General features: G+C 36.6%; 1 protein-coding gene across 1 annotated transcript in view; it reads left to right on the forward strand.

The window, feature by feature from the left end:
• RIMS2 (regulating synaptic membrane exocytosis 2) overlaps positions 1 to 27,198 on the forward strand; it is a 626,259-nt gene that overhangs the window by 519,500 nt on the left and 79,561 nt on the right. The window contains exon 28 of the mRNA XM_057307663.1: positions 23,297 to 23,538. Within this exon, the coding sequence (XP_057163646.1) occupies positions 23,297 to 23,538 (242 nt within the window). The remainder of the gene's footprint in view (positions 1 to 23,296; positions 23,539 to 27,198) is intronic.

The following is a 27,198-nucleotide window of genomic DNA, read 5'->3' on the forward strand; positions in this document are numbered from 1 at the left end:
AGTATCAATTTCCAAGGGTGTTTCCAAGAGTAATGGCTTTTCAAAATGTTATTAAAAGACTATATTTTAGGGGTGCCTAGGTGGCTCAGTCAGTTGAGCGTCCGACTCTCGATTTTGGCTCAGGTCATGATTTTGGGATCGTGGGATCGAGCCCCCTGTTGGGCTCTGCTCTGTGCTCAGTGGGGAGTCTACTGGAGATTCTTCTCTCTCTTCCTCTCCCTTTACCCCCCCCATGCTTTCTCTCTCTCTCTCTCTCAATATCTCTGTCTCTCTCTAAAATAAATAAATCTTTTTTTAAAAAAGACTGCATTTTAGATACTCAAATAATAAGTCATTTTATCCTCTAATCTGTGAGGAATTAAGATATAAAAATAATCTCTTACATAGAATAAGAGGTACTGTTTAGTCAGCTATGCTCTATTTCATTAAAGTTTTGATTTCCTTGATATGCTAGGCTAAATTTTAAATATATAGTTTCACCTGTTTTAAGGTGCCTCAATGTCTTCAATTTATAAAAGTAAAAAATATTTATTGTCTACAGAATCTTGGGCTAGTAGGCTAAAATGGGACCTGATTTAGCAATTCCTGAATGTCACTCCACACTGGGTTCAAATGTAGTTTCTTCCTTAAATCATGCCTTACATCCCTACTGTAAAAAGCAACCAACTAATGATGTGCTATACAGTGGCTAACTGAACAGAATAGTAATAATAAAAAATAGAATCAAGGGAGAAAATAAATAAATAAATAAATAAATAAATAAATAATAAAAAGCAATCAAACAGTGAAGTGATATATTCTGGACTACATTTTTTATATAGAGGGACAGAACTGAGACTTAATAAGATTTTTTTTTTGCTAATAATTTTATATTTATTACACTTTAAGATTGTATATTATTTTGGATATACCAAATTATTTTTTTTCCTTTTTTTTTTATAATGATTTTTTATTATATTATGTTAGTCACCATACAGTACATCCCCAGTTTTCGATGTAAGGCTCGATGATTCATTAGTTGCGTATAACACCCAGTGCACCATGCAATACGTGCCCTCCTTACTACCCATCACCGGTCTATCCTATTCCCCCACCCCCCTCCCCTCTGAGGCCCTCAGTTTGTTTCTCATAGTCCATAGTCTCTCATGTTTCATTCCCCCCTCTGATTACCCCCCCTTTCTTTATCCCTAAAAATATTTGTTGACATCTCACTATATGCTTTAACTGTCTGCACATGATCAAAGATATAACCTGAATATAATGTGCGGACCCCGGAAGGTGGAAGGGTTAGCTTAAGTGGAAGAAAGAAAGAAGCTGCAGCAAATTCGTGCGGCGCTTTCTGTGTCAGCACAGAAGCAGACATGAGTGCAGCGGGAGGCAGCTGCATGGCCTGCAGGGGGTGCAGAACTGTTGCGACTTGTACAGATGGACAGAGATTAGTGGCATTCCTTAATGTATTATCTGAAATTTCTGACTATTTGATGTCTTTAGCATTTACTTGACACTTACCAGGTGTTGCCTTGGGTTCTATTTCGTCTCTCTGCTTCATTTAGCAAAACTGACTTACAAGTGATTTTAGAACAAATACCATGTCTTCTATTTCTTTAGAGTTGGCATAGCATGGACTCCAGTGTCTTGTACATGGTAGGTGTGCAATAAATATTTGTGAATTGATTAGCATCTATAGATTTCCAAAAGATGTATTAGGAGCTTCTGTCTTGTCATCAGCAAATATTGATTCAGTACCAAAATGACTTATGAAACTTACTAGATGCAGCTTACACGTTATTATTGAATTATCCCTACGTTACTAGGAGCATTCATTCATATAATGAATTTACTGAATTCACTTATTCAGTAAACTATTTCTTTAGAGCTATTTAGTGCCAAGTATCAGGTGCCAGGCTGCAGACGTACCCTGACAAAATGAGATATCCAAGTTCCAGGAGAAGAGAGCACAGGATTGTAATAAAATTTCTATGATGGAGGTATAATAAAACCCTGAGAAAACACTATAATTTGTATCCAAAAATTCGTGGTGTCTAGTGTAATGTTGTCACATTGGCAGGTTCATTGGATGACCTGGGTAAACCTGGGACGGCCAGCAGTTGTGCCATCTGAGCCCAAAAGCCCATATACCAATTACATTTCGACACCACCTGGCTGCAGCTGTTTAGTGAAAATACCAAAAAGAAAAGTGGTTCTGAATTCTGTGGCAGACGGACACTTTCAGCTTAGTGGCAGAGTCCAGCTATCTCCGTGTTGGTTTTCCCAGCCCACGGCAGAGGATTGGGAGAACTACCCTGTTTCTCCATGGGCTCCAGAGCCTTGCCATCCACCATCACATCTCCCTCCCAGGAGAGAAGAATTTGAGCCCATGCATTTGCCAGCCGGTGCTAGGCAGAAAATGGGAGCAAATTGGCAATCATGTTATATCTAATTTCACATTATTGAGGAATATGTTATTGGGAGGTCTTACTGTATATATAGCTGACTCAGGGAAAGCACATCAGAGTTCCCCAAGCTGGTGGGTAAGAGATTGGGGAAGTCTTCACAGAAGAGTTCTTGTTCCAGCAGTGACTTAAAAGAAATATGGTGGCTTGCCAAGTGGCCATGTGAAGAAGGATGTTTATGAGAGAGAGAAAAAAGCAGATGTCAAGGCGCAGAAAGCTGAAAGGATGTAGGTATTTCTGAGAACTACATTTATTTCTAGAGCATAGAGTTTGAGAGCTAAGGGAGAAAGAAACAGAGATGAAATGTTAGGCGTGGGTCAGAATGACTCATTTGTAGGCGGTGCAATGGTTTCTGTCTTGTTCAATAAACAAAGGAGTCATTAAAGAAGTTTTTTCAGAAATTTTATTTTTAAAAGATCACTATAAAACTCAGTTTTCTCATCCGTGAAATAAGAAATAATAGTACTTATTTCATAGGATTGTACAGATTAGAGAGAAAGCATGTGAAGTCTTTTGCATAAAGTCCAGTGCGAAGTATTAGATAAGCAGTGGCTATTAATATTATCATATTAGTATTAATGTTACTGTAATGAACGATTGGAGGGGCAAGGCTCGAGGCTCGTAGCTAATGGTTTTCAAAATTCTTAAACATTTTCTGTTTCAGTGACCAATTCATATATACATTCAAATAATTTTGAAAATTATTCATTTTCCTTTTCTGTTTTTCATGTTAATATAATTAGAACCAAGCTAAATGCATTTTAATATATTTGTTACTTTCTTGGATAGAATAATCATGTTCTATATTACTCTAAGCTTTTATTAGCCTTAATAAAATCTTCTGCTTTGCAACTTTCTCTTTGGGTCATTTTAGAATGTCTGTCTTCCGTAATTGAATTGTATTACATTCTATAATATTCATCCACTTAAGTTTACAGTCGAAGAACTTGAGACCCAAGAGATCAAATTATTTGTCTCAGGATAGGTGCTATATAGTCCTAAAGTCAGAACTCCTGTTTCATGAGCCTACGTCCTTACTTATTAACCTAATTTTGCTAATAATTTTTAAAAATAGAACTATCCTTTAACGGGTGGAATACTTGAACTTCCACCCTAACTTCTCTCTGACATACTATTACAGGAGAACATGAAGGCAAAAATGTTGCTTGGGTAAGTAGAGAGAAAATCAACCTCTGATTGGGGGATTGTAAAATCCTGGCTAAGGCAGATAGAAGAATGGATAAGCACAATTAGCACGGTGTATCGCAATTCCCGTAAAGGGCGGTGGACTAGCGGCTACTTCTAGGTAGGCAGTAAATGCAAGTCTTTTAATTGAGCAAAACAAGAGGAGTGACCTGAATGTTGTTTACCGAACAGCAGATGAGGGCCTACTGTCTTTTCACCTAAGATGTAGTTGTACTGTAAGTCTTAGCGAGTGAAGCTCAAAATACGCTTTCTGGATCTGTAGCTTCAGCATCTCCTGGGAACCTGCTAGAAATGCAAATTTTCAGGCACCACTCCAGTTTTAGCGAGTCAAAAACTCTGGGAATGGGGCACAGTAATCTGTTTTAATAAGCCCTCTAGATTAGTCTAATGCACGTTGAAGTTTGGCAACCCACGTTCTAAGCTAGGTGGGATTGGTTTTCATCTTCTGGAAGTATTGGTAAAGTATGGTGGCTAAGAGCACATGTTCTAGAATCAGACTTCTGGGTTCCAATATCAGCCTCACGACTTCCTAGCAATGAGAACTGGACAAACCTCACCACCTTTCTGCACTTCACATTCTTTTTGTGTGCTTATAATAGTTTCTATTTCATAAGTTATTCGGAGGAATATTTCATGTGGAGTATGATGTATGTGAAAGTCCTGAGGTGGAAAAGTTCTCGGCATTTTTCAGAAATTTAAAAGAGGCCTCTGTGGCTATAAAGTATAAAGAAAAATGAGATGAGGTGGAAGAGAAGGTCAACCATGCACAGTCTTATAGGACCTTGGAGAAAGGCTGGGGTCCTCTGCTCCTTGGAGAAACTGGTACTTGCAAGGAGGAGGAGGGACACTTTTTTTTGTTATGAGGGCAGAAAGAATAGTGCGCAAAAGCAATTAGGTTTATAGACTGTCTGTTGGAAGATAAGGGAATTACCTTCTATTTTATGGATTTTGCATTTTTCTCAAGGATGATGAGAAAACACTGAAGAATTTTAGCATAAGAGTGACTAACCCCATTTATGTTTTAGAAAAAAAAAATCTCTCTGGCTGCTTGTGTGGAAAATGGAACATGAGCAGCTAGGTTGCTGGTGGAGGGGACTGCACGAGAGTGGCACGGACGTGAGCAGTAGAAGTCAGGATGGCAGGAGATGCAAGGTCCGAGTGTATCCTCGAGGTAGGACCTGTAAGACCTAGTGATAGATTAGGTGTGGAGCTGAAGGAAAGGGAGAGATCAAGGGAGTCTCTTGGATCTCCAGCTTAGGCAACTTGATGAGTAATTATACTCTTTACTGAAACAGAGAAGGCTGAGAGAGGAATATATTTGAGGAAAAAAAGTGATTAAGTTCAGTTTGTGGCACATCAAATTTGTAACATCCTGTGTGACATCTGATTGCTTACTACAAGTAGGCAATTGGATAGACAGTTCTGGAGTTTGGAAAATAAGCTACTCAGCTAACTTAAATTTAGAGATGATTTGCATATTTTTGTGTGTGTATGTATATATGGGTATAAATATTAGCATATATATACTAGTTTTAAGGTAGGCGAATTATTTGCTTCTGATAGCTTCCATTTGCTCTATGAAATATAGGGAAAATAGCAAAAGGTGGAAGGTTTGAGTACCGTGAAGAAGGGGTGCAGTGTTTATTGTGGAGCGTGGGGAGTGTATGTGTAGAGTAACCGTTGAGGCTCATGACAGTCAATTATAGTGGAACCAATGTGTCCTACTGAATTTTTATTTTCAACAAACCTCAAATGTTGAGATATAGGCATAGAAGAAGCACATGGTAGGATTCATCAAAAGGTTCTGCCAAAGAGTGCCTACGTGGCTCAGTCGGTTAAATGTCCAACTCTTGGTTTTGGCTCAGGTCATGATCTGATGGGTCTTGAGATCAAACCCTGCATCAGGCTCGCGCTCAGCAGGGAGTCTGCTTGAAGATTCCCTCCCTCTTCCCCCCACCCGACTCCTGTGCACTCTCTCTCTCAAATAAATAAGTAAATCTTTAAAAAAAAAAGGGGGGGGTTCTGCCAGTTGGATGCCATATGAGGAGGGATACTAAAAAAGGTGAAGGTACTTGCGAAAAAGGGATTGAAATGATGGACTATGGAATCTAAGTTACGTAAAGATAATGGGAGAAAAAGTGAGAGAATCAAAGTCTCATAATATTGAAAAGTAAGAATACCTGATTAAATGAGCTAGAAAGAAGGGACACAGAAAGGCTTGTAGCAACTTTTCAAACAAGGTTGAGATCTTATTATCCTCTTTTTATATAATAGGGCAACTGAGGCACAAACTGTGTTGTTTACTCAGTCACAGCATGAGTAGTACAGCTACATCTTGAATGTGAGTCTCTTGATTAAATTCACCTGGCTTCCCAGTAGATAATTATTTTTTCTTACTGGATATGCAAATCATAGATATTCTTTGTTCAAGATTAGGAATCGTTGTCTTTAACAGAATGGAAGTACAAATGTCCAAATAAGTATTAAAATAGAAAAATGGGTTGTTTGTCTTAGAGCCTGTGTCTGCCTTATCTTTATAATATTTTTTTGCTAAATATTCTTCTCCTTTGTGTTTTTCCTTTCAATGAAATTTGTTTATGTTTTATTTTGAGTATCAATTGTATTACAGTTGTAATTTTTAGCATTAAGCTTAATGTTTTGTCAGTGATATCATTTGGTTGCCTTTATAAAAGTTTTTGTTTTTGTCTATTTTATTCACATGACACTAATTCCATAATTAATGTCAAAGGGAAAGGATAATTTACATAGGAAAATACATTTTATATCAAATATTTCTGCTGGAATTTATGCCATTTTAAACCATTTATCTAGAGCAGCATTACCCAATAAATATGATATGAGCCACACATCTAAGTTTAATAATTTTAGTAGGTACATTAAAAAAATTAAAAGACAACAGGTAAAATTAATTTAGTAATATCTTTTATTTAACCTAATATAGTCAAATAACCTCACTTCAGATTTAATCTATATAAAAGGATGAATGATGTATTTTATCTTGGGAGGGGTGTACTAAGACTTCTAAACCAGTGTGTTTATTACACTTATAAAACACATCTCAGTTTGGACGAAGCTCATTTCAAGTGTTCGTTAGCCATGTGTTGCTAGTGCCTATAGTACTGGACAGTGCAGATGTGGAGTCTTCATGAAGTATAATTCAACAAAGTAAAATACTCAAACAAAGTTAAGCTCTTTGTGGGATGCCTGGGTGGCTCAGTGGATTAAGCCTCAGCCTTTGGCTCAGGTCATGATCCCAGAGTCCTGGGATCGAGTCCCACATCGGGCTTTTTGCTCAGCAGGGAGCCTGCTTCTCCCTGTGTTCCTCCCCCAACTCATGCTCTCTCTCTGACAAATAAATGAGTAAAATCTTAAAAAAAAAAAAAGTTAAGCTGTTTGTGATTTCTCCTGAGAGAAGCATGGTTTAAGAAATCTTGGTTAGAAAAGATACGTATTTGTTGGAAAGAAGAGAGGAAGGATAGCAGGGTTTTTGTTTTTTTTTTTTTAAAGGAAATAGACTAGCAATCAAATTGGTACGCAGTCTGGTCTTTTTATAGTACAACAATTTCATTGGTAATCCTATCTTTTAGAACCATAGTTTTTTTGTATTAAACTTTTGTATGTGACTACTTGAAAAAATGGCATAATTGTGTTTATTTATATAAATCTGACTTTATGGCTAGCGGTAAATCTTGGGCAATTTGATAGCTCTATTGTGTAATAATCTAAAACATAATCATTCAAAAATTTCTGAGGATTTATAACTTCCATTTTTGGAACATAAGAATTTCTGAATGTAAGGATTTAATCATTTAAAATTTAATAAAACGTTTAATAAATAAAAAATTTAATGAACAATTTACATATTTAAATTAAAAATGTAGGGTCTTCATTTAATGTCAATTAGCAACATTATTGGTTTCAATATTTTAAATCAGAATTCTATAAACCAAACATTCAGTGTCATACAAAACATAATAACAATATATGCTTATTTTATGCTTATAACTGAATTCTGTAAGAGATGTCAAAGTGAAGAAAAATACCTTGTATTTATTTTTTTGTACATGCAATTCATTATCCACTCATTCAAGCATGAGTTTAAGCGGCAGGTTATATTCATTAAAGAAAAAGAACTTAGATAAATATCCATGAAAGCAAAAGTAGCTTAAAAATGTGGTAGAGTAGAATGTTTGAGACAAGGCATTTACAATTTGCTTAAATTCTATTTATCTTTATTATTTCATTCTGATGAATAGATATTTATTTTCATTATTATTCATTGTTTGCTAGCCTTTGACATCACAAAATTCATTTGAAAACAGAACTATATTAGTTTCATACGTGGCTGACTGTAATGGAAGTAATAATATCCTTGACTTAAGTTTTGGAAGTTAGTTTTCAAACCAAACTTGAGAACATAATACTTTAATGCCTCATGGGAATGCTTCTGCCACACATGTGCCCAGGGTGACTCCTTTTTGAGGACCTCTTCATTGTCTTTCACTATGTCTCTAACCTCACTGAGCATTTTTTTTTAAAGATTTTATTTATTTATTTATTCGACAGAGATAGAGACAGCCGGCGAGAGAGGGAACACAGCAGGGGGAGTGGGAGAGGAAGAAGCAGGCTCCCAGCGGAGGAGCCCGACGTGGGGCTCGATCCCAGGACCCCGGGATAACGCCCTGAGCCGGAGGCAGACGCTTAACCGCTGTGCCACCCAGGCGCCCCGCACTGAGCATTTTTATCCAATCTTAATAACAGTTAGCTGAAAGCACTAATACAGCACTTAAATTGGCATTCTTTCCAGGCAAAAGGGAGCTTATGGTAAAGTCTGAGCTTTGGAGTTTGGGAGTGTTTTCAGGAGGATGATCTATAGAATAAAGAGAATTTCCCATTGTAATCATTATTTACCAACAAAATGGAAGAGTACATTTATTCACATAGATTGTGTGTACCATTTCATTTAGTGCCCAAAGAATATAATTTTTCATTCACTACCACAGTATATGACACTCTGTAGATACTCAGTAAATGTCTATTAAATTGAATTTACTAGACAGTGCATTATTAATTTAATATCTGTGTAACAAGGTCATCTTATAAATATTTTCATTGAAACACATCTTTTTAAATTTGAAATGACTGAAGGTATGGGAATTATTTACCTATATGAAGTCTGAGGGACCATTTCTAAGAAGCCACAGAACTTCTCTATTTATGTAAAGTAGCTGCTGCTTTGCAGGAATGAGGTAAGAAGTAAATCTAGCAAGTTTAAGTTTCTGTGCTTAGTGAAGCCTCAATGTCTCTATGTAGTTGTAAACAGATATAATTTAGAGCTAACGTATCTTAACTGTATTCTAGATGCTGTGCTAAATGCTGTATATATTTTATTTCATTTAATCCTCATCACAAACTTGGGAGAATAGTATTATTTTTGTTAGAGTAATTCATTTATTCAGTAAATATTTACTGAATACTTACCAGGCAGGAGGCATTATTTTAAAACCTGGGATTTAGCAGTGAACAGAAGAGGTAAAGTCCTTGCCCCATGCAGCTTCCATTCAAGTGGAAAGGTCTATAATAAGTACATGAGGAAACTACAAGCTTGGAACAGGTTAAAAAATATGCTCAAGGTCATGAACTATAAATGATAGAAATAGGATAGGAAACCATGTCTGACTGACTTGGAACCTAAATTTAGGTCTCACTTCTTTTTTTTTTTTTTTTTTTTTGATTTTATTTATTTATTTGACAGAGACAGAGACAGCCAGCGAGAGAGGGAACACAAGCAGGGGGAGTGGGAGAGGAAGAAGCAGGCTCATAGCAGAGGAGCCTGATGTGGGGCTCGATCCCATAACGCCGGGATCACGCCCTGAGCCGAAGGCAGACGCTTAACCGCTGTGCCACCCAGGCGCCCCTCACTTCTTGATAAATTACTAGATTTTGTTGCCTTGAATAAATCACTTTAGCTCCAGAAAAATCTGGCAGTGTTTTTGTTTGTTTGTTTTGGGTTTGTTTTTGTTTTTGTTTTTTTGTATACTGTGTAGTTTTATCGTGTTATTCTTTATGTCTTTCAGATTTATAATAGTAGGAAAACTTCAAACACTGTACACTAGTCTAAAAAATAGTTCACCTAACTTCCTTTCCTACGTCACCTCCAATTCCAGTGGATTTCCTAACCTTCAAAGACTAACACTGTGCCTGCTCTGAGATATCATTCCAGAGCAAAAATTCATAATCATTGTAGGACTTATTGACATGGAATCCAGGAAGGAAAAAAAATAAGTTTAGATTTTTAATGTGCTGAAAGACTTTCTTTAAAAGATTCCAAGGTGGGGCACCTGGGTGGCTCAGTTGGTTAAGCGGTTAAATACCTGCCTTCTCCTCAGGTCATAATCCCAGGGTGTTAGGATCCAGCCCCTCATTGGGCTCCCTGCTCCGCGGGGAGCCTGCTTCTCCCGCTCCCTCTGCCTGCTGTTCCCCCTGCTTGTGCTGTCTCTCTCCCTCTCTCTGTCAAATAAATAAGTAAAATTAAAAAAAAAAAAAGGTTCCAAGGAGGATTCAGTATGTATGACCAAGCACATCTAGTCAAAATATTACTGTCATTTTAATCATTAAAGGAGATTATAATCTTTCTGTTCATGGTGATGTCTGAGTGACATATAAAACAAATTTATACTTGAGTAACAATGACTGGAACATTGTCTACATGCACAAATACAAGCTAAGGAAATATTCTAAGTTAAATCAGATATTTGCATGTCTTTACGTGAAAAAATAATAAGTGCTCTTTAGTGGCAAATAAAGGCATCATCTTGAGAATTTTAATACAGTGCATTTTATTAACACTGGATTTAGTCAAAGGGGAATTACCAGTATTCATCTAATTAGGCAAGAAAAGTATATTTTAACAAAAAGTAAGGGATTACCCGTCATGTAAATATTTTGTTTTCCACATGAAATGCTTAAATTGAACTTAAAATATGCAAGGTTAAGTCTTAACCTAGATACAGTGCTATATTTCACAAAACAATTTACACATTAAAGCTACCTGGGAATTTTGTTTCTTAACTCTTCTAATTTATGTTCTTGTTTTTCTAAACTTATTAACTAAGACAGTAAACCATGGTCCTTGACAGGAAGTACAGTCATTTTATACATATATACATACATAGTCTTCTGTGTTCCTGTGATGGTCAGTCGGGTGTGGCCACAAGAGGAGACACAGGAGGAGCTCAGGAAAATGAAGTTTATGATAACAGGTCCTAGGAACCTGGAGGTGTGCCACGCCACTCAGGGCTACATGGGAAAGCAGCAGTATAAGTCCAGAAGGCAGAAGGGGCAGGAATGAGGTAAGAAGTAAGGCCAGAGCCTTTGGGGAGGGCTAGAAAGATAGGGCAGAGTGAACAGTTTAAGATTGGCAGGTTTGAGTCATTCCTTCCAGCTGGGCTTTGGGTTTTAGGAGTGCTCTTCTGCCTGGTACCGGGCCCTGGAATGATTTAGGGCAGAGAAAGTAAGTGCCTGGTGTGAATAGGCCTAATAAGAGGAGGTGTGGCTCTGAATTAAGCTAATTTGCATATCAGCAGTTTACACCCGGCCACGTCCTTTGCTATCTATCTCTAACAATTGGCTAGCCCCAGGAAGGGCAATTTCTTTCCAGCCAGGTAGATTTTTAAGTTGTCAGAGCATCATAATATACTGAAAATAAAAAATATAAACAGTACACATACATATGCATATATGCGTACTGACACATATAATCTTTAAATGATTTTTAATCCCCACTAAAATTAAGAAGTATAAAAAATTTGTTTAGATATTTTTGTTGTTGTTTAGATATTTTTGACTATCTGTTATCGTGGCCTGTTAGTGTGTACAATTGAAGGAAAACTCCTCCTTTGTCTTTTATTTCCAAGCCCAGAGCTCTAATTTTCTCCCGTGCAAGCAAGGGACCTGATAACTGTTAACAACACTGTCTCAGAAAGCACGATGTGCTTCTCTTCCCTGACATTTCCAAATCCTGTGGCCCAGTCTCCTGAGCCCTACTGTAAAGAAGATAGATGGTAAAAAATGGCTATCTTTTCTGGACAATGATTCAGAGCTCATTAAGAAGAATAATGTGACATAAAGCCACCAGTTCCAGGAACTTGGAACAGTGGTGCCCTGCAAATCATTTTACCTGACTCTAACAGTTGCTAAGAAAGGTAAAGGGCAGGAAACTACTTGTCTTTTCTGGGTCATTCTCAGCCAAATATAAGGAAAACATACATGATTTTAATAAAAGCATCACTCTTTCCAAATATAAAGGTATAATATATGGGTAATATATATTTGGCCTCTTGGGAAAAAAATTCCAGAATGAGTTTTGGGGTTTTTTAATCCCGTGGGCCTCCAGAAATTCTGGTAGATTCTTCTGTGAATTTGAAAGATTGATTTGATTAGCTATGGAAGTTACATGGATAATGAGTAATTAGATTTCATCAAGATATGTAAGTTTAAAGCATTTTCTCACTCTCTGAAATGATGCATGCAATGTGATTACACAAAGTAGAGATATTTAAAATCTGTTTTTGATTTGTAATCACATTTTCAAAAAATCAGAGTATCCAATATTTTTCAAAATATGGGACTAATGTATTTTGTACTTTATAGTCTGGAGAATTAATATTTTTAATATATAGTCATTCATATATGGTCATATGTTTTGAAGCACAACATCTAGTCATTTTCTATGGATAAAAATTACTGTCCGAGAATATTTTCATAATGTGTGATTTGATGTGGGTAAGTGATAGTCCAAGAATATTTTCATATTATGGTTTAGCTTTTAACTTTAGAGGCATAATGTGAATTCTTATGTCATGTAATCATTTCACTAGTATGAAATAGTCATCATTTGTTAAATACTCTACAAACTTGATACACTCATAGAGTTGGATGATTAGCAAGAAAAATCAAAACTCTCGGTCTATTTTTTTTTATTTTCACAAAATCTTAACTATTAGTGTTCCTTTGATATTGATAAGAATGGCAAAAAAATGTAAATTGATGCTTGAAGTTATCGGCCAGTGAGGATACCGTCTGATAGTTGTCATGGACCTTTTCATAGGTGTAGCAAATACTGTGGAATCATGTGGTAAACTCAGAAGAAGCTGAAATGAAAATGACTTAGAGGGAAGTCTATTCCTGCCTAAAATATTTACATATAGAAATAATCGTGTTTAGCTGAAAAGTACCAATGAAGCAATAAAACAGTTTAAGGGGATGATACACACATTGAATTGCTGGGTTAGTATTGTGGAGTTTATTCTGAACACTTGTGAAGGGAAAGGTCATAAAAATCATATACCATGGAAAATTGGGAGGAACAATAGCTGAATTAAAAGAGAAAAAGAACCCGGAAAATTTGAAAGGAATTAATTTTAAAAAGATTAACAGAGGTATTAAAGTCATAAAAATGTGGGGGTTAAAGTCTATTAATGATCTCTAACCTGCTCATGTCCTAAGTTAGGAAAAGGAGGCCCAAAGAGCAAAGAAACAAAGAAGTTTAATGTGCTAAATCAAACTTTACCACTTGAGTTCTTAAACTCATATATTTCTCCATCTTGAAGAAATATTTTGTATCAATTTTTCACTTTCTTTTTAATCTTTCTCTCTCCTCAAGTTCTTTTGCCTTAAAAAAAAGTACTATACTAGTAATCCTTATTTTCATAACTGTTTTCTTCATTTTGGTACTCCCTTGAGTTTACCATTTCTTTCTTTCTCTTCAGTGCAAATCTCTCCAACATAGTATCCACCTTAATAGCTTCCTCTCCATTCCATCAAGTTGCTCTGTCAACCTCTTGGAAACTGACTTTGCTCTGTATTTAGTAGCTGCTTTCGTTAAGGCCAGTTGTGTTCTCCAAAGTTCTAAATCTAAAGCCTTTCTTAAATGTTCCTGCAGATGAACTCTTTGCATCACTTGACCACCTCAACTTTCTTGAACCTCATTCTTCTCTTGTCTTTTATGGACTTTAACCCCATTCCATTTTTTCTTATTTCTGAGAATGTGTGTTCCGCTGTGACTCCTCTTCTTCCTAACCTTTATAAGTGTTCTGCAGGGTATTTTCTCAAGCATTGTCATTTCTGTCTTTACACTCCTGACTTCCCAATGTAAGCCGCCTCCTAACTTCCTCTATCCTCTCCTGTTCAACAAATATTTATTCATCTCATCTTTTTAGCCCTGACTCTTCCCTTGGGCCCTTGTCCTAAGTGTGCAGATTCCTCCTACAAAATCTCTCCATCAGAAAATTCCATTGGTTCAGTGGTGATCACTTCCTAAACCAGCACTATGCAGGCAAACACAACGCTCTTTAAAGGCACTAGTTTCGTCTTCCAAAAATGTTGTTGTGAATTAATTCATATAAAGTATGTAGAGTAGCCATTGGCATATGGTAACTACTTACTAATTTGAACTCTTATTACCTTATTCCCAGATCCAGATACTAAGCCATACAGATGGTTCCTTCCAAATAACTTTTGCATTAGTCTTTGCTTCCTATCAGTAATAGCAATGTAGGAGCCTGGGTTTTTTTATCCTTCCCCCAGATTATTCCTATAAACTCTTTTTTTTTTTAAGATTTTATTTATTTATTTTGACAGAGATAGAGACAGCCAGTGAGAGAGGGAACACAAGCAGGGGGAGTGGGAGAGGAAGAAGCAGGCTCATAGCGGAGGAGCCTGATGTGGGGCTCGATCCCAGAACGCCGGGATCACGCCCTCAGCCGAAGGCAGATGCTTAATGACTGAGCCACCCAGGCGCCCCTATTCCTATAAACTCTTAATTGATTTTCCTACAGACAGTCTCTTTTATTCCAATCTCTTTGTTAGTCAAAACAGATGAGATTGTGCTGTTGTGAAAAACAACCCTAAGCTCCTAGTGACATTAACCAACACAAGTTATTTCTTCCCAATGTAGTCATTCAGGGACCTAGTCTGATAGTGGCCCTGTCTTCCACAGTTCCAGGCAGAAGGATAGAGAAGTTGGAGTTTATCGCCTTCAATTAAATGCTTCTACCCAGAAGCACCATGATTCATTTCCACTAACATTACACTTGTCGAAACAAGCCAAAAGATCACTTCTAGCCTCAACGGGATAAGAAAAGATAACCTTACCTTCACCTGCAAGGAGGAGAACAGATTATTGTAAACAGCCTAATGACTCCCTCCACTATGTTCCATAATCTTCCTTATTTATCATTTGTATGTTATTCTGTAGCTCCATCAGCTTCAGGGATTCTTTTTACAGGAATCCACATAGCAATGTGAGTCTAATCTGCTTTCCTGGACTTAACCTCTGCTACTCTTAGCCTATAACATCTTCCACTTCGGCCAAACTGTGCTACTTATCCTAAAAACGTGGCATGTTCTTTCTTACCTCTGCATTTAATGCATTATATTCTCCTCTCTTTAACAGTTTTCTTTCTCTGTACATGTGATCATCTTTCCCATTATTCACGACCCAGGTTCATGAAACTTTCCAGATCTCTGATTTTTAATGGTCTCTTTCCCTCTAGTGAAATCTCATACTACTGTGAGATTTTTCTCTGATATTTATAACATTTTTTAAACTAATTTGGATAAGCATTTCTCCTCTTATTTGCATTCTTATACTCTATGCTCCTTAAATCATGACTGTGCCTCATTCATTGTTTTTATTCACCACCGGGCCAACCCTACTCTAGCCTAAATGGAGCCTTAGCACCAATAAGAAAAAGGTGTTCCCCTGGGTAGATTATTAGAAACAGACACTTGTTTTGAACAGACCACTTAGAGAAATTCTCCCTTTGTGTGCAGAATTAAAAGTTCTCTTCCTGTCAGTTTTGGCCCCATTGAGCACGAGCATGGAGCTCAGACACTCTTTCAGCCCCTTTCCTTTAGGACTTAACACCAAGTAGGTGTAACACAGTAGATATTTGCTAATAGAATCAATTAATTAGTGACAAGAATGTTTGCTGTAGTGTAAATTAGCAGAAATCCAGAAATGTGTGCAGGCCTAAAAATTCAAGGAGAAAAAGAAACAAAATATAAATTATCACTGAGGATCATTATAAAGAAGAAGCTGAGATCCGAGAAGAGATGTAGTTTTCATATGTGTTACAATGAAAACATTTTTAAAATCATAATTCTTGTATAAAGTGTCTTTATAAACTGTTCTCTTAAATCGATAGTGAAAGCAAGTGGCATGATGGAAATACGTATACTCTAAGTATAGTTTTTCTGTTTAACTTTTTAAGGAAGGCAGAACACAGCTAATATAATAAAAGATATTGAAAAGTGATCATATAAGGACGGGCAAAATAAATTATTAGAAACCATGATCACTGAGTGACAGAAACATAGACTTAGGATTTATAAAGTATTAAGTTTAAATTTTTTTCTTAAACTAACTTTCTTCATACTCAAAGAGGTGGTGGTAGGGATATGTTAGTCAGCAATTTGGTGGAGAACATTAGAAACTGTGAAGAATTAATATGTAGGGAGACTTAAGAGTTTAAATGAATTTATGAATGTTCAGTTGGTAAATGAATATTCCTAATACCTTTGATGATCTAGCCTTCATAAATTCATTGCTATTTAAAGAAGAGAATCATGTTCTCTCCAAAATGGCCTTTAATGGTATATTTAGAGATAAAATATTGGTCTGGATCCCAGGTCTCTTGGTGCCACCACCTGTGCAGTTTATGTCCTCACAGACTGAGGGTCACTGTGATGTGATATCTGAATAGGCAGTTCAATAAGGGTAAGTAGGACAGGACATACATGGATCCCATCACATCCAGGCCCTCTTCTCTCCTGACCGCATCTTTTGTCAGTATCCCCACCTTCACCTCATTAAATTAACACTGGTTTCATAAGTTCCCTCCAACAACCAAGCTTGTTTTGGCCTCAGGATATTTGCACTTGCTGCCCTCTCAGTTTAGAGCACCCTTCCTTAGCATGACTGGCTTCATCATTCAGGACTCAGCTCAGTTATCTCCTCTCCAGAGACACCTTCCTTGACCACACTATTTAAGGTTGTCCTTCCCCCAGACTTTCCAGTCCCCATTATCATTTTATTCTACCTTATTTTCTTCAGATCACATATCACAATCTGAAATCGGCCTTTATTTACTTGTTTATTGTCTTTCTCCATGACAATTTGCATGAAAGCTCCATGAAAACAGGGGCATTATCTGTTCTCCTCTGCTATACTTCTGACTGCAAGATCTACCACATAGTAGGTACAAAATAAATATCTTTTAAATGAATGATCAAATCCTAGAAATAGTGACATGTTAAAAAAGATCAAACCTCAAACTAAGAAATAAATCTTTTTTTTTCTTAAAGAATTTTTGTTTTGTTCTTCCGAAATTTTTAATGTAGTAGAACTTTAGGCATTAACAAGACGTTGGGAGGAGAATTTTGGAGCTTACGGGCCTTCCTGGTGCTCCTTAAACTATTCTAAGTAGCGATCTGCTCTGTTGACACTGAGGCACTGCTTCCTTCCCTGAGACCCAAGACTTGAACCTTAAAGACAGCTCTGTGACTAATGGCTCTTGTCAAGGCAGGTATTTTCGGCTAAAAATACTTCGTTAATTAGCTAAATATTCCTCCCTAACTCTGGATATCAACTTTGTGGCACAACACACATCCCCTCTAATACATTTAGATACTATACTAATAAATTATGGTATATTAATTGAATGCATTTATATATAGTACTGCAATAATACTAAAAATACTGAGTTTTAAATTTGTGTCATTTCCAGTTAGTATAGGAAATTCAGTTTTTACATACTCCTCAGAGAGAGATTTTTTTTGAATTGTTAACTTAATTAAGGTTTCTTGACATTAGAGTTGGTCATTGGAATTTCAATTATAAATGAAGACCATGTCGTTATGCAGCCATATTTGCATTTCTCATGCTGATATTTGCCAGTAAATTAATTAAAAGAAACTATGTCATATCATGTTTTTATCTTTATATTTGTAGAGATAGATGTTAAATAAACAGTGGTTGAATAAATGATTACTACTTTCCTAGCCTAAAATTGTAGTGAAAGTGTATTTCATTTAAGTGAAGTAAAGCTTATTAAATCATAAATTAGGATAATAATACTTTCAAGTTCCACATTTTAGGAAAGCCATAGTATTTAATATAGAGAAAATTTTTAATTAAGAGAAATTAAGACAGAAGCAGAATTTGTTACTCCTCTTTCCCACACCCAAGGAACATGCCAGAATTCAAGAAATGACACCTTATAATCCAGACATCTGCCCAACGACTGGCAACTAGTGCAATCAAGTATGAGTTATCACTGTGATAGGTATATGGTTAGCCCTGGGCACCTGCTTCCGGAAACAGAACAATGGGAAGGAAAAGAAATTAAACCTTTCAAGATGCCATAATGTTTGAGAGCTTGGCCAGTCTCACTGGGTGCTTTTCTCCCATTCTACCATTATTATATTGTCTTCTACCTTTTGAGCTCTGTAGGCCCTCTCTAGTACCACTTCCTAGCCCCAGATGTTATAAATACTTCCACTCCTGGAATTATCTCTGCCTACTTCCTATCCAGAAGTGTCTATTCTGTGCCTGATACGCCATTCTCACACTCCACTGTATCAGCTGCTGGGCCCTCTGTAGCTCGGGCCACAACGTTCTGAATCACCCCAGTCTCTAACACTTTGGCTAACTAAGTCCCTCCTAACCACCTTCCCAGCTCTCAATATGATGAAATATTTGTTTTGACATGACTATATATTTTATTTACAATGCTATTCCTATGCCCATATTCTCACACACTCAGAATTTGTCTTTGTCCTCTGTTTGCTATTTATTAAATTTAAGCCAAATGGCTTAGCTCGATTCATTCAGACTATTAATTAACACATTTGGCCCCATGGCCTATAAACTTCATTTAATTTAATCACGTACCGCTATAACCCCTGATACGCTACTGAAGTCTTTGAGGAATATCTACAAATATTTCACTTGCCTGTCATTACCTTTCTCCTAATGATTGACAGTACTAAATTTGCCTTTTAAAGATCTTTGAGGATACAGTTTCGCCATTTATAATTATGTCATGAAACAGATCACTTGCACAGGCAATTTCACATACTTCGCTGTGAGAATACTAAATGTATTAAGTTTTTCATCGTGTTTCTAAAGTCGCGAATTAGAAAACATGTATAAAACAATATTTAGAAACGTAGAAATGGCTGCATCTCTTTCTAGAACTGATCATCCTATGTCAACACCCAATATTATTGTGTGGTAATCTCTTAGGATTAGCTTGAAAGCCATGCTATACTTTTAGCCCACGGAATGAACTATGTGGAGTGAATAACTTGACCTATCTAAAAGAAAAAGGTATGTTAATCCTTGATTGCTCTTTTCATTTGTTTTATCTTTTTTTCTTATTGCTATGTATGTTGGGGGGGAAATAGAAAAAAAAAGAACATTTCTAAAAACCGTAATTACCAACCAGAGAAAATTAAAACTACTTTTAGTGTGCTGTTCACAGTATATCCTTCTAGATCTTTTGCTGTGTACATTTATACTCTTTCCCTATAAGAACATAAACATTATGAACATATAATTGTATTTTTCCTATTGTGTTTATTTGCCTCTTGTGCAGGGAAATGGTAGATTATCTCACAAAATTGGGCTTCCCCAACTACCTAGTTTTGCAAGAATAGATAGATAGATAGATGATAGATAGATAGATAGATAGATAGATAGATAGATAGATAGATGATAGATAGAATGAAAGAATGGATAGCCTCCAGGGTTTGAATTTATCTGTGTCCCCTAGCAGGGAGGTAAATCCATATTTGGTACGAGAGCCAGCTAGCTGCAAATATCGGCTTCATCTCCCCCCGCCAATATCAAGAACATATATCAATAAATACTTACCTACAACATCATTTTCAAAGGCACATTCTATTTTATTGGTGAACATAACTTATTTAAACACCCTCAACTATTGGACAGTTGCAAGGTTTTCCCTTGTGTGTATGAGTGTGTTGTTATTATAATCAATTCTGTGGTAAATTGCTAAATCTGTACATATTGCTAAGTTTTCCTTTAGGATATATCTAAAAGTAAAATCGATAGGTTAAAAAGCTAGGCTGGGGTTTTTTTTATACACACACACACATATATATATATATATACATACATATATATACACAATATGTTTATTTTATTGTATCCTGCTTAATTTTGACTAAGTTCTTTATGGCTTGTAATATCCAACCATGAAAATTAAAATGCAAAAATCATAAGGTGCATTAAGCAGTATTTTGTGAGTATGTCTTTTTCTTCCTTGGGTGGGTGTAGCTTAAGTGGCTCTTTCAGAAAAGCATTCACTTGAGAGAAAGATGCCTGCATGACAGGAGTACTAGGTTACTCTGACATGTTATATGGAGCATGTTATTATTTTGAGAGCCTTAGTTTCAACCAAACTTTAACTTTTCTAGGCTTTTCTGATGACAGCATACAATGAAAATTGTATGTTGCATTTCTGTGTTTATTTGCCTAGTATCCATGGAATAAGAAATATCATAGGGCAGCAAAGCATCTCATAGTTAAAGGGGACCTTACAGATACTCCAGTTTAAGATGTTTAATGGACGCTCGGTGGACAATGGTGGTGATGGTGGTGGTGGTGGTGATAATAAGGAGAAGAAGGGGAGACTAATTTTTGGAGTTCTTATACGTCTGGCTTTCCGCTTAGTGCTTTATTTACATTTTCTCATTTATTAAGTGAGAAAATTAAGTTTCAGAAAAGGCTAACAACTCCCCAAATGAGTCAGTCAGCTAAGGATCAAACTGGGATTTCCTGACTCTCAGTGCCGTCTGCTGTCCACGATGTAATGCTGGCTCTTTAAAGAGATGGTAGACGTTTTAATTTCAAGTTTGTAAGTTGATAATTATAAATATCATTTCTGTTGATGCTGCGAAGTATTTATATGACACATGTTGAAGGGCTTCACCCTTATTCTATCTGTTGCCCATATTCCTTAATAAAAATTGTTATAATTTCAGTTTATTAAATTTTTACCTTAGATATATTATCTTTATTCTTTAAAATAAGAAGGGAAAATAGAGGGGCGCCTGGGTGGCACAGCGGTTAAGCGTCTGCCTTCGGCTCAGGGCGTGATCCTGGCGTTCTGGGATCGAGCCCCACATCAGGCTCCCCCGCTATGAGCCTGCTTCTTCCTCTCCCACTCCCCCTGCTGTGTTCCCTCTCTTGCTGGCTGTCTCTATCTCTGTCAAATAATAAAATAAAAAATCTTTAAAAAAAAAAAAAAAAGAAGGGAAAATAGAGTAGTCTCATGTTAGGAATGAGGAATCTAGGGTTCAGAGTAGAGCAATTAACTCTTCCAAGGAATTCAGTTAAGTAACAGCAGAACTGGGAGTCGAGCCCATATCTGTTTGCCTCCAAAATTCTTTGTTTTATTCTGTTGTTGTTTATTAAAGAATAGCAAAATCAAACAAGCTTGAAAATGATTGATTTGGGGTACTATAGAAGTATATACACTGTTCTCTTTTTTGGCCTATTTATGCCTCGTTTCTTCTTAAAGTAATATGAGGGGTAAAATCATACAGTTTACTTTTTTTTTCTTTTTAGATTTTTTTTTTTATTTCTTAGAGAGAGAGAGAGAGCAAGAGAGCACAAGCGGGGGAACGGCAGAGGGAGAGAGAGAAGCAGGCGCCCTGCTGAGCAGGGAGCCCAATGCAGGGCTCAATCCCAGGACCTTGAGATTATGACTTGAGCCAAAGGCAAATGCTTAACTGACTGAGCCACTCAGGCATCCCTGGTTTACTATATTTTTAAAACAATTTTAGGGGCAGTCGTTAAGCGTCTGCCTTCGGCCCAGGGTGTGATCCCAGGGTCCTGGGATGGAGCCCCACATCGGGCTCCCTGCTCTACTGGGAGCCTGCTTCTTCCTCTCCCACTCCCCCTGCTTATGTTCCCTCTCCTGCTGGCTGTCTCTCTCTCTGTCAAATAAATAAGTAAAATCTTAAAAAAAAAAAAAAAAAAAAAAAAACAATTTTATACTAGGCCTTTCCCCTCTGAAATACTTGTAGAAAATGTACATAAAATTGACATGGGGTCCTGGCCTTTGATTTTACTCTAAGATGGAGTAAAAAAAAATTTTTTTAGGAAGACCAAGAAATTATATTAGAAATAAGAGCTTACCTCAATAGGTCAGTTTTCTAATTCTCATTCTTTAAATGACATATGAAGCTATTTCTAGGGCTCCTGGGTGGCTCAGTCGGTTAAGCTTCTGCAGACGCTCAGGTGTTGATCTCAGGATTCTGAGATCGAGCCTCACATCAGGGCTCCCTGCTGAGTAGGGAGTCTGCTTCTGCCTCTGCCTCACCTCTCTGCCCAGGCTCTCCCTCTCTCTCAAATAAATCAATAAAATATTTTTTAAAAAAATGTATTTCTAATGTTTCTTGATTTTTTCCCCTTTTCTTTTGCTTCTATCATTATGTGTCATTCACTCCTATTATCAAAACCAAATTAAAGAAGAAATTATTACTCTAATCCTGAGTCAAAATGATATGTAAGTAAGTCTTCCCATTCCTGCAACACGGGCCACATCCATATTCTCTCAGGGTTGGAGGGCCAGCTAGATAGCCTGCTTCCAGATTCTTCAACCCCCATACTACTTCCTACCATACTCCAGTGATCACAGAAAAATCAAGGGTCCTGTCTTCAATCATTCCCGTTGGCAATGTTAGCCTACTGACTACCTCCAATGGGAGTAATCAGTAATCACTGCTAACACAGCCGATGGGAGTAATCAGCTAATCAGTAATCGTCATCAGTAATCAGTAATCGTTAATCAGCTCACATGCTTCATTGAGACATTGATTGCTTTCTGACCATATTGCCTGGAAAACTGATAATGAGTTTTCCTTCTTTCAAATGAATGCAGGAGGGAAATCTTCCTTTTCTTTATTTTTAGAATACAGACATCAATAAATATGAAATTATGTTAAGTGAAATAACTTATTTTTAAATCAAAACTAATGAAACATCAATCTCTATTAGAAAATTTAACCATTATTAGATAAGTCTTATGAGACAAAGAAAACTAATGTTGAAGGGCCACTCAGCTGTGGATGCTGTCATTTTTGCTATTTTTAAAGAACTGTCCCACTCACGTACTTTCTTGTTGAAGGCAATAGGAAAGCAAGCTGGAGAAGAATGCTTTTGGAAACGTCCTTCTTTGTTGTACAGCTGCTTCACAGCATATCCGCCCTTGCAGGACAGTATCTTATCTTAAGCCCACTGATTTCTTGTGAATATTTTTTTCCCCTCTGTGGCCGTGCAAACTGGTGCCTTCTCTGACGCAGAAGTGAAATCATGAGTATGAGTTATCATAGTTGTGTGAGGTTGACCCTGAATCATAGAGCCCATTCAAGACCATGGTACTTGAAAATTTTTAAACCCTAAAAATAGGTCCCATAAATGATATCATTTAATTATACTCCAGATGTTTCCTCTAAAATACATTTTTCTGTCTTTTCCTTTTCACTCTTGTCCTCCCTTTTAACGCTCCATCGGCCTACAGTGTCTTTACATCCAAAATGCAAAGCAGACAAATGGGCATCTCAGGGAAGAACATGACCAAAAGCACCAGCATCAGTGGCGACATGTGCTCGCTGGAGAAGACGGACGGCAGCCAGTCCGACACCGCGGTGGGTGCCCTGGGCACCAGCGGCAAAAAGCGGCGCTCTAGCATCGGGGCCAAAATGGTAGCTATCGTTGGCCTCTCCCGGAAAAGTCGCAGTGCTTCCCAGCTCAGCCAAACGGGTAGGCATTTTTATGTTCCTTTTCACTTTGTATCTGAGTCGTCATTAAAATACGTATTCTTTTCTCTTGCTCATTTTGTTGCAGTAATTAGTGGAAGATGACATGTTCCAGAGAGATAGGGGCCTTTTAAACCGCTTAACCTTTCGGAAAATAAAACAATAACTTTGTTTTTCAGTGACGAATGAGCCTGCTTTGGAGGGACCCCTGGCCCTGGCTCTCGAGAGGCATGTCAGGTCTTTCCTCCTCAGGGAGGAGTTCAGCTGTGGGAGCCCCATTGCCAGTGGCCGATCCTTTGTAAAGATTATCTGATCTGTGAGATATTTGCTTTCTTTAGGTTCCTCAAGAGGGAACCAGCCAAATTAATTTTCATTCTCAGCAAGTTACCGTGATGAAGATGACACCTCATATTTTGTGGGAATCATAGAGTTCTTTTATTGCTGACAGCCTAACTTCTTTTTCAGTTTGTAAGCAACATTTACCAGTAGTATCCATTTTCTTACTGCAGTTTTTATCTTCCTATGAAAACTTCAAGCAGCAATATTCTCCAGCAGCAGGGATGGAGGAATTTTCTGCTGATAGTGAAGATATTCAAAGCTTTGCTACTTTAAAATTCAGTTTCTAAAACACATCTGCAAAAATAAATTAGATACAACACTCCTACTCCTACTCAGAAAAGCCACAGTTAGCAATTAAGAAATTTGTGAGTCAAAGCAATGTCTTTTCAAATGGTTGTTGATAATTAAACATTAAATCCCTGGTATCTTGGAAATAATAACATAGCTTCTACTTAACAAACAAACAAAAGCATATAATATGGTGTTTCTTTTACAGCAGATAAATTATAGGCAAATGGATGAAATCTCATTTATGTTTGAATTACTAGGGTTCTTATACACAGAAATCAGGACAAAAATCTGCAACACAAAAGAATTTGAGGATACATTAATTCCTGGACCCGACTAATCTTGATTTTCTGTAACTATAACAGCAATTCTGGAATTTGAGCCTTATATAGTAATATACTGAAATAGTTATTTGATGGTTTTCCTTATATCGTGGTTGTAACTCACTATGTTCAATGTGACAATTGACAGGAATTTTTCATTTGGTGTTTTAAAATGTTATTTTACATTTTAATATACAAATAAAAATTTAATTTATGGACAGAGAACATATTTCAATGATTTTTAAAATTGCTAATATTTGTACTTAATTAGCTATGTTATACGATAGATGTTGGCCTTTTGAAATTGAAGGTTTTTTTATATTTCTCTAGCAGTTAGAACTTTGTTGCATATTTCATTAAAACTTACAAACATCTGTAAACCAAAAACTGTTCTAAAAATAAAGCCTATAAATTAAAAAGTACAGAATTTAAACCTAAAACAGTCGTAAGTTTATGTAAGTTAGAGAATATGCGGTGTTCAACTAAATAATTATTTCCACTTGTTTAGGGTTTTTTTTATAAATATTGAGCACCTACTATGTGTCAGGCACATGGAGAACAAAGATGGTATTTATCACTGTAGAAGTAAATATCAGTGTAACCAGAATGGATTTTCAGACAAGACTGCTTAATTGCCTTCTGAAGAGTAGAATACTCAGCATAGTGGAATCTTTCGAAAGAATAGTGAAATTATCTGAATGATATCATAAAAATCATATGTAAACAATAACTGGCAAAATGGAAACCATTTATAAAGGTATGTTGTTGACCAGTACACATGGCAGCTAAGTCATATCTGTCTGCTGCCATGCTACTTTGTGTGCTCTTTTGCCTGTTAATTGGAAACTCTTCTTTAAAGTCACCATTTCTAAAGATTAAATATGACTTGCTCGGCATTATAACTTAGCAGAAAACCCATAGAAATAACAAGGAAACTCGGATTCTATTGCTTACTCTGAGTTATATAAGATAATCAAATACGACCTCTTTAAAAACCTACCAACTTTTCTGAGTCATAGAATGTTCATCTGACAAATCTAACAAGGCTTTTATAAAGATAATATTTCAAATTTATAAGAATATGCTTTGACAACTTAAAATCATTTCGTAGATGTAAGATATCAAAGCCAATTCAGCCTCACAGGGGAATCGAGGGCTCTATTTTAGATGTGTTGATTTTGAGAAACCTGTTTAGACATATAAGTGCAGTTGTTTACATAGTTAGTTGGATATGAGTCCAGAGCCTAGTAGGTCAAGAGTAAGGATGTAAGTTGGGAGTGATCAGCAGGTAGTATTGAAAGCCACGGCACTAGATAAGATGGCTTAAGGTAACTTGAATCAAGAAGAAAACTAGAGTGAGCTCTGTGGTACTCCAACATTGGAAATCAGAAGAGAATTCATCAAAGAAGACTTAAGAAAAAGCAGCCATTAGAAAGAGAGAGAGAGAGAAAAGAGAAGGAAGGAATATGATATCTTATCGCCAGCTGGAGGAAATATTAAGAAAGGTTATCAGTGTGTCAAGTGCTTCTGACAAGTAAGATGGAAGGTCAAGTAAGATGGAAGTCTGAGAATTGACCTTGGATTTGGCAAGACGGGGAATTTTGGTAAGCCTTGACATCAAACCCTTGTAGTGGTGGACAAAGCCTAATTGGAGCAGGTCGAAGAAAATGGGAGGTTAAGGTAGAGTCAGTGAGAATAATATCAAGAATAAAAATAAGAACACCTAATACTTATTGAGCACTTTTATGTGCTGGCACTATTCTAAGCACTTTACATGTAAATCATTTAAACCTCACAATAATGTTTGAAGCAAATTAATTGCTACTGTCCTCATTTTACAGATGAGAAATCCAAAGTGAGCAGAGGGGAATAACTTTCCCAAGTTTACCCAAGTAGTAAGGGTAGAAGCTGGGGTTTGGATCCAGGCAGTATGAATCTGGAGACTTTACTCTTGTTGTAGCATAATCTAGATCAGTCTAGATCAGCACTGTCCAATACAACTTTTGGCAATATGGGCAGTTTTCTGTATCTGTGCTATCTAACATGATATGGTAGCACTAGCCACACATGGTTATTGAGCATTTGAAATGTAGCTACTGTGACTGAGAAACTATTTTTCATTTTTATACATTTTTCATTTAATTAAATGTAGATAGGCACATGTGACTAGTGACTATTGAGTTGGACAGTACAGATAGAAACAGCTCTTTCTAGGATTTTTGATAAAAAAAAGAAATATGGAAATAGGACTGTAGCTTGGGGGAAATGAAGTCAAAGAAGAGTTTTTCTATTTTAATGAAAGACAGGATCCTTGTGGGAACAACTGAGTAGGTGAAAGATGTTGGATTCAGAGCTTAAGTGGAGATCACCTGTTATGTTCTGTGGTCACTCAGGAATCTATGCTCTCTTCTTCTCTTCTTGTAGTAATTTCTAAGCTTACATAGGACTTTAATTATAACACTTAATAACTGTTATCATTTATTTATTTGTCTATTTCCTGGCTAGCCTGTTTTTCATATTTCATGTGTCTTTCTCTGAGTCTGGTATAGTTTCAAATATAGTGATCTGTAATGAAAGGCTCATGTACTTCTTGGGATGCATGATTCTGTTCTCTGGGGAAATGGAAAGAAACTGATAGGATTTATTTTTATTTTTTAACCTAAAAGACAAAGAAGAAGTAAGCATTGCTAATATTGAGTACCTACTTCCTCCTT

Source organism: Ursus arctos, unplaced genomic scaffold (assembly GCF_023065955.2).
Source record: "Ursus arctos isolate Adak ecotype North America unplaced genomic scaffold, UrsArc2.0 scaffold_6, whole genome shotgun sequence".
In the NCBI taxonomy this organism is placed as follows: Eukaryota; Metazoa; Chordata; class Mammalia; order Carnivora; family Ursidae; genus Ursus; species Ursus arctos.